Source organism: Salvelinus fontinalis, chromosome 42, assembly GCF_029448725.1.
Source record: "Salvelinus fontinalis isolate EN_2023a chromosome 42, ASM2944872v1, whole genome shotgun sequence".
In the NCBI taxonomy this organism is placed as follows: Eukaryota; Metazoa; Chordata; class Actinopteri; order Salmoniformes; family Salmonidae; genus Salvelinus; species Salvelinus fontinalis.
In genome coordinates, this window is record NC_074706.1 from 22,729,183 (window position 1) to 22,743,538 (window position 14,356).

The 14,356-nt window shown below is 42.4% G+C and overlaps 1 protein-coding gene and 1 non-coding gene across 2 annotated transcripts in view; both read left to right on the top strand.

Moving 5' to 3' along the window:
• The first annotated feature begins 5,493 nt into the window (after positions 1-5,493).
• Positions 5,494-14,356, top strand: part of LOC129841152 (uncharacterized) — a 35,758-nt gene continuing 26,895 nt past the window's right edge. The window contains exon 1 of the mRNA XM_055909291.1: positions 5,494-6,007. Coding sequence (XP_055765266.1) covers positions 5,728-6,007 — 280 coding nt within the window. The 5' untranslated portion in view covers positions 5,494-5,727. The remainder of the gene's footprint in view (positions 6,008-14,356) is intronic.
• On the top strand, positions 8,304-8,356 carry LOC129841622 (U7 small nuclear RNA). The gene has a single exon (XR_008757366.1). It is a non-coding gene; the product is annotated as a U7 small nuclear RNA (small nuclear RNA).

Consider the following 14,356-nt stretch of genomic DNA (forward strand, 5'->3'; position numbering starts at 1 on the left):
GTGGCATAAAAGTCAGCGAGGGGCATGCTTGAAAAAGCAGTGTCACTAAAATGTTGTTTCAGTATGTCAAAGATGGGACTCGGGCCTTTAGATAAATCAACGGAGGGATTGCTGCGTATGCCCACTTTAACAACATCACGGGCCCTTCCCATAAGCCTACCCATAACCTCAACAGCTTGGTCCATCACAGATACGCCCCTCTTACGCATGTAAACCATGACCATATCCTCCCACTCATGCACTGTGCACTTTTCAGAGCCATCCCCCCGAAAGTACACTGGTTCCCTGATATCAGACTTCAATACCAGGTTCAGGCCTGACACATCCAAACCCCTAGAGCTGCATGCATTCCCCATAACATTGTCCCCAACATGTCCAACAATTGCCTTTGACTCCAAACAGGAGGCAATGTTCTCCCCAATGGAATGACCAATCTGCTGTACTATGTCTGCTATGAAATCCATGGAGACCTCCCCACTCCCTGTATTTGGCAAAACTCTGTCATACACATCCTTGGGCGTTTCCATGGGTACACTATCATCAAAACTCCCAAAACCCTCCAGTTTAGGCATAGGTGTAGAAGCAACTGGAATTTTGCCTGAACCCCTACCAACAGATGGTGACAGATTAAATGACAGGAAACCCCTACCTCTCCCAACACCTTCCATTTTAACAATGGGAAATCAACACACTAATAAAAATGTAACTAGCAAAAAAAAATGCATATATATATTTCTTTCTTTAACCTCACGTCAAAATCTAACCTATATCTAGTACACAGGTAAAACTCACCCTACTCATATCAGATATACATTAGAATTTCAAATAAACAAGTAACACAAAAGTTATATCGTTTATCTGTGAAGTGTCTCAGCTAGAGAAATCATCAATTTCGATAATAAAACGTTGATGGCGCCCTCTTGTGGCGAAATGCGATATCGCACTATACTGCACCAGCAACGTCTTATCTGGTTCTTCAACGGCAACCACGGCAAAGTTCTGAGATGGAAATCCAGCGAAGGATGATCCGATCCAGAAGAACGGTCACGGCACCACTGTAACAGTACTCTTCTTGCGTTGTGTACAATCAATCCTCGACACGAATTCCAACATGTAGCACCAGTCATGGAGATTTATTCTTTAACAATGTACCTGGTAGGAACAGCACAAAATTGCACGTCATGCAATGCACGGCTCACCATCCAACTCTGCACTCACGCACGCTGGTTTGGTGTTTGTTCACTGGGCCATGTAGTTACCATAATAATACAATTACAATATACAATATAATATCTTTAACAATGTACCTGGTAGGAACAGCACAAAATTGCACGTCATGCAATGCACGGCTCACCATCCAACTCTGCACTCACGCACTGTACAAAATATATGAACCCCCCCCACCAGACACAGTAAGTTGCTAGCTAGTACTGGCGGGAATTCTTTACAACCAAAATGCACAACCAATATTCTCCAAAAAACATTGCATCTTATGTGTGATGTTCGAATAACATTTACAAACAAATGTATATAAATTGTACACTTAAATCATCACTTGGGAGTATAAAAATCACTTTTGATGTACGGTGCTTTGCAACCAACAACTTACCGCTGGTTTGGTGTTTGTTCACTGGGACGATTCTAATGAAACATCCTCCCTCGTAAGCAAGATACGCAAACCAGCCAATAAGATGCCATGTTGAGTAGGTGACGGCAAGACAAAACTAACACCAAAAACCCATTGGCTTAACAATAAAGTGGCAAGGGGAATCACCAATAAAACCCTGTTACATATACATCAATGATGTTGCTCTTGCTGCGGGCGATTCCCTGATCCACCTCTACGCAGACGACACCATTCTGTATACTTCCGGCCCTTCCCTGGACACTGTGCTATCTAAACTCCAAACGAGCTTCAATGCCATACAACACTCCTTCCGTGGCCTCCAACTGCTCTTAAACGCTAGTAAAACCAAATGCATGCTTTTCAACCGTTCGCTGCCTGCACCCGCACGCCCGACTAGCATCACCACCCTGGACGGTTCCGACCTAGAATATGTGGACATCTATAAGTACCTAGGTGTCTGGCTAGACTGCAAACTCTCCTTCCAGACTCATATCAAACATCTCCAATCCAAAATCAAATCTAGAGTCGGCTTTCTATTCCGCAACAAAGCCTCCTTCACTCACGCCGCCAAACTTACCCTAGTAAAACTGACTATCCTACCGATCCTCGACTTCGGCGATGTCATCTACAAAATAGCTTCCAATACTCTACTCAGCAAACTGGATGCAGTTTATCACAGTGCCATCCGTTTTGTTACTAAAGCACCTTATACGACCCACCACTGCGACCTGTATGCCCTAGTCGGCTGGCCCTCGCTACATGTTCGTCGTCAGACCCACTGGCTCCAGGTCATCTACAAGGCTATGCTAGGTAAAGTGCCGCCTTATCTCAGTTCACTGGTCACGATGGCTACACCCACCCGTAGCACGCGCTCCAGCAGGTGTATCTCACTGATCATCCCTAAAGCCAAAACCTCATTTGGACGCCTTTCCTTCCAGTTCTCTGCTGCCTGCGACTGGAACGAATTGCAAAAATCTCTGAAGTTGGAGACTTTTATCTCCCTCAACAACTTTAAAAATCTGCTATCCGAGCAGCTAACCGAACGCTGCAGCTGTACATAGTCCATCTGTAAACTACCCACCCAATTTACCTACCTCACCCCCATACTGCTTTTATTTATTTACTTTTCTGCTCTTTTGCACACCAGTATCTCTTCTTGCACATGATCATCTGATGATTTATCACTCCAGTGTTAATCTGCTAAATTGTAATTATTCGATTTATTGCCTACCTCATGCCTTTTGCACACATTGTATATAGATTCTCTTTTTTCTACCATGTTATTGACTTGTTTATTGTTTACTCCATGTGTAACTCGGTGTTGTTGTCTGTTCACACTGCTATGCTTTATCTTGGCCAGGTCGCAGTTGCAAATGAGAACTTGTTCTTAACTAGCCTACCTGGTTAAATAAAGGTGAAATAAAAATAAAAAATAAAATTTGCATAGTACTCATAGCAGTCCCTCATTGCCCAATCAGAAGATGCTCCATAGCAGGGTGCTCATATCAGATTTCTTGATCCAACATCCTCTCACTCTGTATCTCTTACACAGTCAGTAGACATGGAGGATGGGAAGCCTGATCTGCTGCTGGTCAAAGATGAGAAAATAGAAGATGGACCAGAGAACATTGACCTGCTGAGTGGACTAAGATTATATGGTGATGGTTGGTGTGGTGGTGTCTGTAAAGATGTAAAGATTCACTGATGAAGAGTGACAAACTTTGGCTCTTTAGGTTGATACTGGTGTTTTATAGTAAGATAATGATAGTGCCTTAATTCATGTTTACTTGACATTAATTAGTGAAGCTGTGTGTAATGTAATGCTGAACCTTTTCCAAAATATTCTAAAACTAATTTTATCAAAGCGAGGGTACCAGATTTACAGAAAATAGTGTTACCATAGTGAGAAAAGTTATTCTTCTTGTCACGTATCATTTTGTGCAATAAAAGTACTGTACTTCACGTTATGTGAGTGTATGACTATTTTGTTTAAATTAAATACAAAATCAACATACTTTTTTGTTGTTGATAATTTTAGGGACTGAGTTTCCCTTCTCTCAGTCGAACCAAAACGTTATACTTCATTCTTAAATCAACACATATGGAAAAATAATGATATTAAACTCCAATGGCTCCATATTGTTAGGTACTTGAATCACAGTGTTAGAGATGGGCTTGACTGTGGTTAACATTTTATAATATCATGTTTGTGTGTAGAGCAGAGTTTACTTATTTAATCCTTTATGCTTTTCTGTAGAATTTGTGTTTACAGTTTTCAGTCCATGAGGATCTGCTGATATCCAGTGTTACTAGTGGGAGAGACTGGACCTCTGAGGTGGCTGGTCACAAACCAGGACTTCCTTCCTGAATCGGAACCAGGACCCAACCGCGAGGGACAGAGACTCCACCACAACCACCACACAGAACACAACCAGTGGACAGGTGGACTGAACAACCTCGGTCTCTCTGATGGCCGCCAGGACAGAGGTTCCAGTCAGGGATCAAGTCTGCAGCCCAGACCCTTCTCTTCACAGTCTCAGTGCAGGGATGAAGCAGGGCCTGGAGCTGATAGGAACAGAAGGGTCTATCTATATGATACAAACACCACAGTATCCATGATGAACAGAACAGGTCACTCTGGGCTTCAGCCTTCACAGAGTGTGGTGGGAGACCCCCCTGGTGGTAGTCTATCAGCAAGTCTGTCTTCTCCTTCAGGATCTCATCTAATGTCTGGTGACTGGGTTAATAGAAGGCCTGGGCCTGGGTCTAGCCTTCCGCAGCTACCTCACCAATACAGACAGGGTCAGGATGAGCGTTCACCATGAGAGGTACCTAGCGTATAACAAAGCACACAATCCAAACAACACCCAAACAATGACTATAGGTCAAGAAGGGAGCTCAGACTAACCACCTGAGGGTGGTGGCTCCTGCCTCTACCTCCTCTGGTGTCATTCACAACGTGGAGAGGCCCTTCAAGTGTAAGCTGCATTTAAAAGATCTTCTCCTTCCTGAGTAACCTTATCAGACATAGGAGTGTCCACAAGTGGAAGAAATTGTGGCAGTGTGGCTTGAGATTATTTAATTTGATTTAACTAGGCAAGTCAGTTAAGAACAAATTCTTATTTACAATGACGGCCTACACCGGCCAAACCCTAACGACGCTGGGCCAATTGTGCACCACCCTATGTGACTCCCAATCACGGCCGGATGTGATACAGCCTGGAATCGAACCAGTGCTAGAGGCGTCAACCGTTAATATTTTCTAGTGATGAAGACATGGATGTCCCAGGGTGGGGGAAGCAAAATGGGTCAACTTTGAGCATCTCTATCTCCTGAATGTTCTGGCATTCAGGTCCAAAAAGTCACTTTCTGACCACTTGGGAAAATATGTATGGTAAGTTATATTCAATCAAAAGGGGTGTAGTCAAAAAGTGATTGAAATCAAATGGAACAACCCCTTTGTTTAGGATGGTAATAGAGCTCACCAGCTTGCAGTCCTAAAAAACGGAAATTAGTTACCTCTGGTTCTTTCAGCCATTCCTATGGGGGGGAGGAATGGGGTTTTGGGATAAAAGGTGAAAATATGGTCTGAGGTTGATAAGTTTTGGAGATATTTTACGTTTTGTTCTATGAGATATCATCTGTCAGGTAATATGACCTTTATGAATCCTTTGTGATTGTTTTGATTACATAAATGCTTCAGAATTCCCCAAAAATGATGTTAGCTGAAGAATCAGATCTCCTAAGCCTCAAGTCTGCTCTGATCTTCAAATATACTGATGAATGTGTAATGTCACAAGCAGTACCGTATTTAAAAGAACAGCGCGCATACGCTTTTCATTTAACCACACCCCTGAGCTATAACATCCTTTCACCTCAGTGTAAACGGAAGTAAACAGTGACCAAGGAAATTTTCACGTTACAGTTTTTATTTTTGTTATTTATACAGTTTTTGAAACCATGGAACTCTAAATATGACTCGTTTAACTGCACAGCATCACATACTTACCCCATGTAGTCTTTAATTCGCTTTGCAAACAGGACTTGGTTGTTAAATGTTATCTAGGTAACGCTAGCTAGCTGCTAAGGGTTAACTAACAATGGCTAACGGTATGGTTTTTCACACTCAGATTGCCTCCATCATGGAGGTGCTAGCGAATGCAGCCGTGGCAGAGGTCTGCAAACTCGTAGATGACGACTATGCAGTGTTTCGTTTGGAAATAACTCAAAGCCAGAAAGAAAACAGGGGATTGCGGAGGAAACTACAGCTACTGGAACTGAAGGTGGCACGGGAGCGCGCAGAGAGGACAATGCGAGAGCGCGTCCACGCCAGTCCCAGAAGTGTCAAGATCGTCGACGCATACAGAGGAATGGCAAGAGGTACATTTAGCAGAATAGTCCGGGAGCAGAATAGTCCAGGCGATATATGAAAATTATGTTCACTTTTTCACAAAGCATATAATTTGCAACACTTGTACAATTTGGGGCCCAGAACATTTCAATACTATCCAGCTGCAGCCCTAAAGTATAGCCTGTGACTAAAACTAGCCTGTCAACAAAACCAATACTATCGCCATCTACTTGTATGTGGTAGGGATTAAGGATGATTCTACATCAATTTTTTTGAATTCGTATTTTATGACTACAGAAGTAGAAAACAAATTCATTAAAAAAAACACCGATTAACTCAGTACACCATCGCGTTTGATCACAATCACGTATATTTATGCAATACATTTTCCAAAATGGATGTATAGAAAACTTACAATGATGTGTATGTCCAAAATAATCCGTTTGAAGTACTGAAAATGACAAAAACAAACACATTAAAATTAACTCAGTGGAAACGTATCTGAGTTCTTGATAAATTGACGAGGACATTAAATTATTAATCATGTAGAACAGTGGTATGATATGCCATAACAATTTTAGCAATTGTATTTCTCTTGCAGTGTAGACAATTGGGTTCATATGAGAAAAATAAGTCTGAAAACAGTTTTTGCATGAGTTAATATTTACACTTAAAGATGATGATAACAGGTTATAGCTATAAACATGCCAGTCTAGTGGTTTTAAAGTCAGCGGTAGGGCTGAAATGTTAAACCTACAGTAACAGTGAGGTTTTCCCTTTTGCCTCTGAAACAGAATCAAAGTTACAACAATAGCTAAAATACGAATCAGAAAACTGTCACATACTGACAATGTATCAATGTATCTTACCGCTATGACAAACATAGCTCACTTTTTCGATCCACAAAATCTTACAGTATGAACATGTATATGTTAACCCTAATGTCCATTTTTAAAATACACTCAATCCTTCTTCAACAAAAAGAATGAAGATAAGATACATGACAGAGATGATAGAATCCATCTTCTCTTTTCTTCCCTTACCATTCACAGCAAAGATTATTCCTGCTATTCAATCAATCAGGGACGGGTGAGAACAAAAGGACAAACTAAAGAGCTCTCAAACAATATAGTTTTGGCCGTGGAGAAAGGAGACAGGGCAGAGATGAGTTTAGCTTCTGAAGACACCACTGCACTGCGTTCTGGCCTGGCTGGCTAATTGCCTCCTGCTATGCGGAACCAATCTACTTGAGGATTTTGTGGTAGGGGGTGAGGGTGAGGGAGGAGGAGAATGCGTGGATGTCGTCAATGAGCGTTGCGTTGGCCAGCATGGGCGAGGTGGGAAGGTCAGCGTGGACACTTCTCTGTAGGATAAAGTGGAGGTCTTAGGGGTCTTGGTCCTCTTCCCCCTATGCAGGGCTCGGGTTGGGGCCACAGCTGCTCTGCCTGGTTGTTCTCCTCTCCAAAGCCTACCACCTGACAGAAAGAGAGAGAGACACACGCATACTTAAAACAGGAAATAGAGATTTCAAACTTAAATGGGACATTCTGATGCACTGAATTTAACAGACAATTTTAAGTTATTTAATATTCTAATGACTTATCAGCCAAGATCCATAATTACAATAGGAGGTTAGTGTCCACATGAAGCACAAGAGAAGTTGCATGTGTTGTCACAAAGGGCCTTGAAGTAAGCATGTAGACAGGTGTCTGCCCACATGAAAAAATACTACAGTTTACTGTACAGTACTTTTTAAAAATATTTTATTTTTATTTAACCTTTTTTTAACTAGGCAAGTCCAGTTAAGAACAAATTCTTATTTACAATGACAGCCTACCGGGGAACAGTGCCTTGTTCAGGGGCAGAGCGACATATTTTTACCTTGTCAGTTCGGGGATTCGATCCAGCAACCTTTTGGTTACTGGCCCAACGCTCTAAACACTAGGCTATCAGCCGCCCACACTTAGAATAGACTTCTATAGTAAACGTTAGTATACACACAGTAGTATCCCTCAATCATGTGTGTTACGTACTATAAAATATTGTAGTATACTGTAGAATACTATAGTTAATACTACAGTATTATTCGGCAAAAAAAATCACTGCAGTAAATACAACAATAATGTCCGCAAAAACACTACACTTTTTTTTTTACTATTGTAAATACTACAGTATTTAATTTGCATATACCCTACCCATTCCCCTCCCCATATCCCAATCTTTTCCACCCATAAGTGAGAAACCTACATGCCAAATATAGACCATATTGTTCAATACAGGTTATAGAAAATCTGTTCAGACCCCAGTCCTACCTACAGGTCTGTAAAATGTGCTCTTTTAGTATTTCTCCAGTAGGTTTCCTCAAGGAGAAAGCCTCCACTTTTATGTCAAAGATAATAAAAACAAAAACACAAGAGTAAATACTTTGGTAATGACAGTAAATACTACAGTCCGCGCAAACACTACAGTATACAACAATCCACAAAAATACTAATTACTATACTATATACTACTGTTTTTTTTCACTACAGTATTTATACAAGAGTTAACAGTAAATATTACAGTATTCCCTGTTGTGTTTTTGCAGCCTTTTTAAAAAGATGAAGATGGCACCGAAGAACATGGCTGACGTTTTACATTGTCCCAACCAATTGTGCAATTCAAAAAAAAAAAAAAAGTGTTTTGTGTAACTTGTTTTTTTACTTATTGTGTACATAATGTTGCTGCTATTGTGTACATAATGTTGCTGCTATGACCAAAAATAACTTCTGGACATCAGAAAAGTAATTACTCACCGCAGACTTGAATAAACTTTTTCCTTTAACGAGTCCGACGAGAAGGATATCCTGCTTTCACTGGAACAGGCCCAGATCGACACTTTTTGCGTGAAGACAAGACGCCGGAAAAGGGGACGCGGATCGGGGATCCTTCTGAGAAGCCGGAGGCGAGCGAGTAAACTCCCAATGCCTTCCATTCTCCTTGCTAATGTGCAATCGTTAGAAAATAAAATTGATGACCTACTATTAAGATTATCCTACCAACGGGACATTAGAAACTGAAACATCTTATGTTTCACCGAGACGTGGCTGAACGAAGAAATGGACAATATAGAGCTGGCGGGATTTTCCATGCACTGGCAGAACAGAGACGCTACCTCTGGTAAGACGGTGTGTCTTTTTGTCAATAACAGCTGGTGCACGATGTCTAATATTAAAGAAGTCTCAAGGTATTGCTCGCCTGAGGTAGAGTACCTTATGATAAGCTGTCGACCACACTATCTACCAAGAGAGTTCTCATCTGTATTAATCGTAGCCGTCTATTTACCACCACAAAGCAAAGCTGCCACTAAGATCGCTCTCAACCAATGCTATAAGGCCATAAGCAAAGAAGAAAATGCTCACCCAGAAGCGGCGCTCCTAGTGGCCAGGGACTTTAATTAATGCAGGCAAACTTAAATCAGTTTTACCAAATTTTTACCAGCATGTCACATGTGCAACCAGGGGAGAAAGAAAATCCTGAACCATCTTTACTCCACACACAAAGATGCATACAAAGCTTTCTCCCGCCCTCCATTTGGCAAATTGGACCACAATTCTAAGGAAGTACCAGTGACTCGCTCAATACGGAAGTGGTCAGATGACATGGATGCTACACTACAGGGCTGTTTTGCTTGCACAGACTGGAATATGTTCCGGGATTCATCCAATGGCATTGAGGAATACATCACCTCAGTCATCGGCTTCATCAATAAGTGCATCGATGATATCGTCCCCACAGTGACTGTACATACATATCCCAACCAGAAGCCATGGATTACAGGCAACATCCGCATTGAGCTAAAGGCTAAAGCTGCCACTTTCAAGGAGCGAGAGACGAATCCGGACGCTTATAAAAAATCCCGCTATGCCCTCAGACGAACCATCAGACAAGCAAAAGCGTCAATACAAGATTAATATTGAATCCTACTACACCGGCTCTCACGCTCGTCGGATCTGGCAGGGCTTGAAAACTATTGCGGACCACAAAGGGAAACCCAGATGCGAGCTGCCCAGTGACGCGAGCCTACCAGACGAGCTAAATGCCTTTTTATGCTCACTTCGAGGCAAGCAACACTGAAGCATGCACGAGAGCACCAGCTGTTCTGGATGACTGTGTGAAAAAGCTCTCGGTAGCCGATGTGAACAAAACCTTTAAACAGGTCAACATTCACAAATCCGCTGGGCCAGACGGATTACCAGGACGTGTACTCAAAGCATGCGCGGACCACCTGGCAAGTGTCTTCACTGACATTTTCAACCTCTCCCTGACTGAGTTTTTAATACCTACATGTTTCAAGCAGACCACCATAGTCCCTGTGACAAGGAAGCAAAGGTAACCTGCCTAAATGATTACCGCCCCATGGCACTCACGTCGGTAGCCATGAAGTGCTTTGAAAGGCTGGCCATGGCTCACATCAACAGCATCCTCCCGGACACCCTAGACCCACTGTAATTTGCATACCGCCCCAACAGATCCACAGATGATGCAATCTCAATCGCACTCCACACCGCCCTTTCTCACCTGGACAAAAGGAACACCTATGTGAGAATGCTGTTCGACTACAGCTCAGCGCTCAACACCATAGTGCCCACGAAGCTCATCTCTAAGCTAAGGACACTGGAACTAAACACCTCCCTCTACAACTGGATCCTGGACTTCCTGACGGGCCGCCCCCAGGTGGTTAGAGTAGGCAACAACACGTCTGCCACGCTGATCCTCAAAAGTGGGGCCTCTCAGGGGTGTGTACTTAGGCCCCTCCTGTACTCCCTGTTCACCCACGACTGCGTGGCCAAACACGACTCCAACACCATCATTACGTTTGCTGACGACACAACAGTGGCCTGATCACCGACAACAATGAGATGGCCTACAGGGAGGAGGTCAGAGAACTGGCAGTGTGGTGCCAGGACAACAACCTCTCTCTCAATGTCAGCAAGACAAAGGAACTGATCGTGGACTACAGGAAAAGGCGTGCCGAACAGGCCCCCATTAACATCGACGGGGCTGTAGTGGAGCGGGTCGAGAGTTTCAAGTTCCTTGGTGTCCACATCACCAACTAACTATCATGGTCCAAACATACCAAGACAGTTGTGAAGAGGGCACGACAAAACTCTTTCCCCCCTCAGGAGCCTGAAAAGATTTGGCATGGGCCCCCAGATCGTCAAAAGGTTTTACAGCTGCACCATCGAGAGCATCCTGACCGGTTGCATCACCGCCTGGTATGGCAACTGCTCGGCATCTGAACGTAAGGTGCTACAGAGGGTAGTGCAAACGGCCCAGTACATCACTGGGGGCAAGGACCTATATAATAGGCGGTGTCAGAGAAAATTGTCAGAGACTCTAGTCACCTAAGTTATAGACTGTTTTCTCTGCTACCGCACAGCAAGCGGTACCGGAGCGCTTGCCGTCTAGGACCAAAAGGCTCGTCAACAGCTTCTACCCCCAAGCCATTAGACAGCTGAACAATTCATAAAAATCGCCACCGTACAATTTACATTGACCCCCCCTCCCCCTTGTACACTGCTGCTACTCGCTGTTTGTTTGTTACCTCACTTCGCCCCCACCTACAAGTACAGATTACCTCAACTAGCCTGTACCCCTGCACACTGACTCGGTACCGGTGCCCCCTGTATATAGCCTTGTTATTGTTATTCTTATTCTTATTGAGCTTCAGGCACTCAGACATTTTGTCTCCAAACCATTTATTTTCTACCATCTCCGGCAAAACATCTTCCCTCCTGTTTTCACTTTCCGCTGTAATGTACAATAGTCCACTAACTATTTGAAAGAAAATAACACTTGATTGTTGTGCTAGTTCATGGTTAGACTGGCATTGAGGTGACTCGCAGTACACTTCATGTGCCTCCTCCTTTCTCTGTATGTGAAAAGGCACACTTGAACTGTGCATTGTTTTGACAACAGCAATAATCAATTTGCCTTCGTTGGATCCAGGAACTGGCTGGGCAGGTTTGAAGTTGAAGTGACATCCCCACTGTGAACACCTGAGTACTTACTTAATACATGCTTGGACAGATTTTTCCAGTTTTTTTCATGTTATATTTGGGGCGTACTACCGTTTGCTAGTTTTTACAGTTGAAGTCAGAAGTTTACATACACCTTAGCCAAATACATTTAAACTCAGTTTTTCACAATTCCTGACATTTAATCAGAGTAAAAATTCATTGTATTAGGTCAGTTAGGATCACCACTTTATTTTAAGAATGTGAAATGTCAGAATAATAGTAGAGTGATTTATTTCAGCTTTTATTTCTTTCATTACATTCCCAGTGGGTCAGAAGTTGACATACACTCAATTAGTATTTGGTAGCATTGCCTTTAAATTGTTTAACTTCGGTCAAACGTTTCGGGTAGCCTTCCACAAGCTTCCCACAATAAGTTGGGGGAATTTTGGCCCATTCCCCCTGACAGAGCTGGTGTAACTGAGTCAGGTTGGTAGACCTCCTTGCTCGCACATGCTTTTTCAGTTCTGCTCACAAATTTTCTATGGGATTGAGGTCAGAGCTTTGTGATGGCCACTCCAATACCTTGACTTTGTTGTCCTTAAGCCATTTTGCCACAACTTTGGAAGTATGCTTGATGTCATTGTCCATTTGGAAGACCCATTTGCGACCAAGCTTTAAATTCCTGATGTCTTGAGATGTTGCTTCAATATATCCACATAATTTTACTTTCTTATGATGCCATCTATTTTGTGAAGTACACCAGTCCCTCCTGCAGCAAAGCACCCCCACAACATGATGCTGCCACCCCCGTGCTTCATGGTTGGGATGATGTTCTTCGGCTTGCAAGCCTCACCCTTTTTCCTCCAAACTTAACGATGGTCATTATGGCCAAACAGTTCCATTTTTGTTTCATCAGACCAGAGGACAATTCTTCAAAAAGTATGATCTTTGTCCCCATGTGCAGTTGCAAACCATAGTCTGGCTTTTTTATTGTGGTTTTGGAGCAGTGGCTTCTTCCTTGCTGAGCGGCCTTTCAGGTTATGTCGATATAGGACTCGTTTTACTGTGGATATAGATACTTTTATACCTGTTTCCTCCAGCATCTTCACAAGGTCCTTTGCTGTTGTTCTGGGATTTATTTGCACATTTTGCACAAAAGTACGTTCATCTCTAGGAGACAGAACGCGTCTCCTTCCTGAGCGGTATGACGGCTACGTGGTCCCATGGTGTTCATTCTTGCGTACTATTGTTTGTACAGATGAACGTGGTACCTTCAGTAATTTGGAAATTGCTCCCACGGATGAATCAGACTTGTGGAGGTCTACACATTTTTTCCTGAGGTCTTGGCTGATTTCTTTTAGTTTTCCCATGATGTCAAGCAAAAAGGCACTGAGTTTGAAGGTAGGCTTTGAAATACATCCACAGGTACACCTCCAATTGACTCAAATTGTCAATTAGCCTATCAGAAGCTTCTAAAGCCATGACATAATTTTCTGGAATTTTCCAAGCTGTTTAAAGGCACAGTCAACTTAGTGTATGTAAACTTCTGACCCACTAGAATTGTGATACAGTGAATTGTAAGTGAAATAATCTGTCTGCAGACAGTTGTTGGAAAAATTACTTGTGTCATGCACAAAGTAGATGTTCTAACCGACTTGCCAAAACTATAGTTTGATTAAAACCAAATTATGGTAGGTCTACTATATCACGTATTGGATCACAAAAAAAATTAACTTTTACATTACTGTGTAGTTTACCAATAAAATGGTCTGAAGGGGATGTGGACATACTCGTGAGACATATCCCGAAAGAAAGAAATGATCTCACTCCAATACATTTTTATAGAAAGTTAGCAAAAATAGATAATATCTTGCTACTATGGAAAGGAAAATACCTATTTGTGGAAAAATCGCCCTGATTAACTCTTTAGTCATATCACAGTTTACCTACAGTGGGGAGAAGAAGTATTTGATACACTGCCGATTTTGCAGGTTTTCCTACTTACAAAGCATGTAGAGGTCTGTAATTTTTATCATAGGTACTCTTCAACTGTGAGAGACGAAGAAAATCTAGAAAATCACATTGTATGATTTTTAAGTAATTCATTTGCAATTTATTGCATGACATAAGTATTTGATACATCAGGAAAGCAGAACTTAATATTTGGTACAGAAACCTTTTGTTTGCAATTACAGAGATCATATGTTTCCTGTAGTTCTTGACCAGGTTTGCACACACTGCAGCAGGGATTTTGGCCCACTCCTCCATACAGACCTTCTCCAGATCCTTCAGGTTTCGGGGCTGTCGCTGGGCAGTATGGACTTTCAGCTCCCTCCAAATATTTTCTATTGGGTTCAGGTCTGGACATTTGCTAGG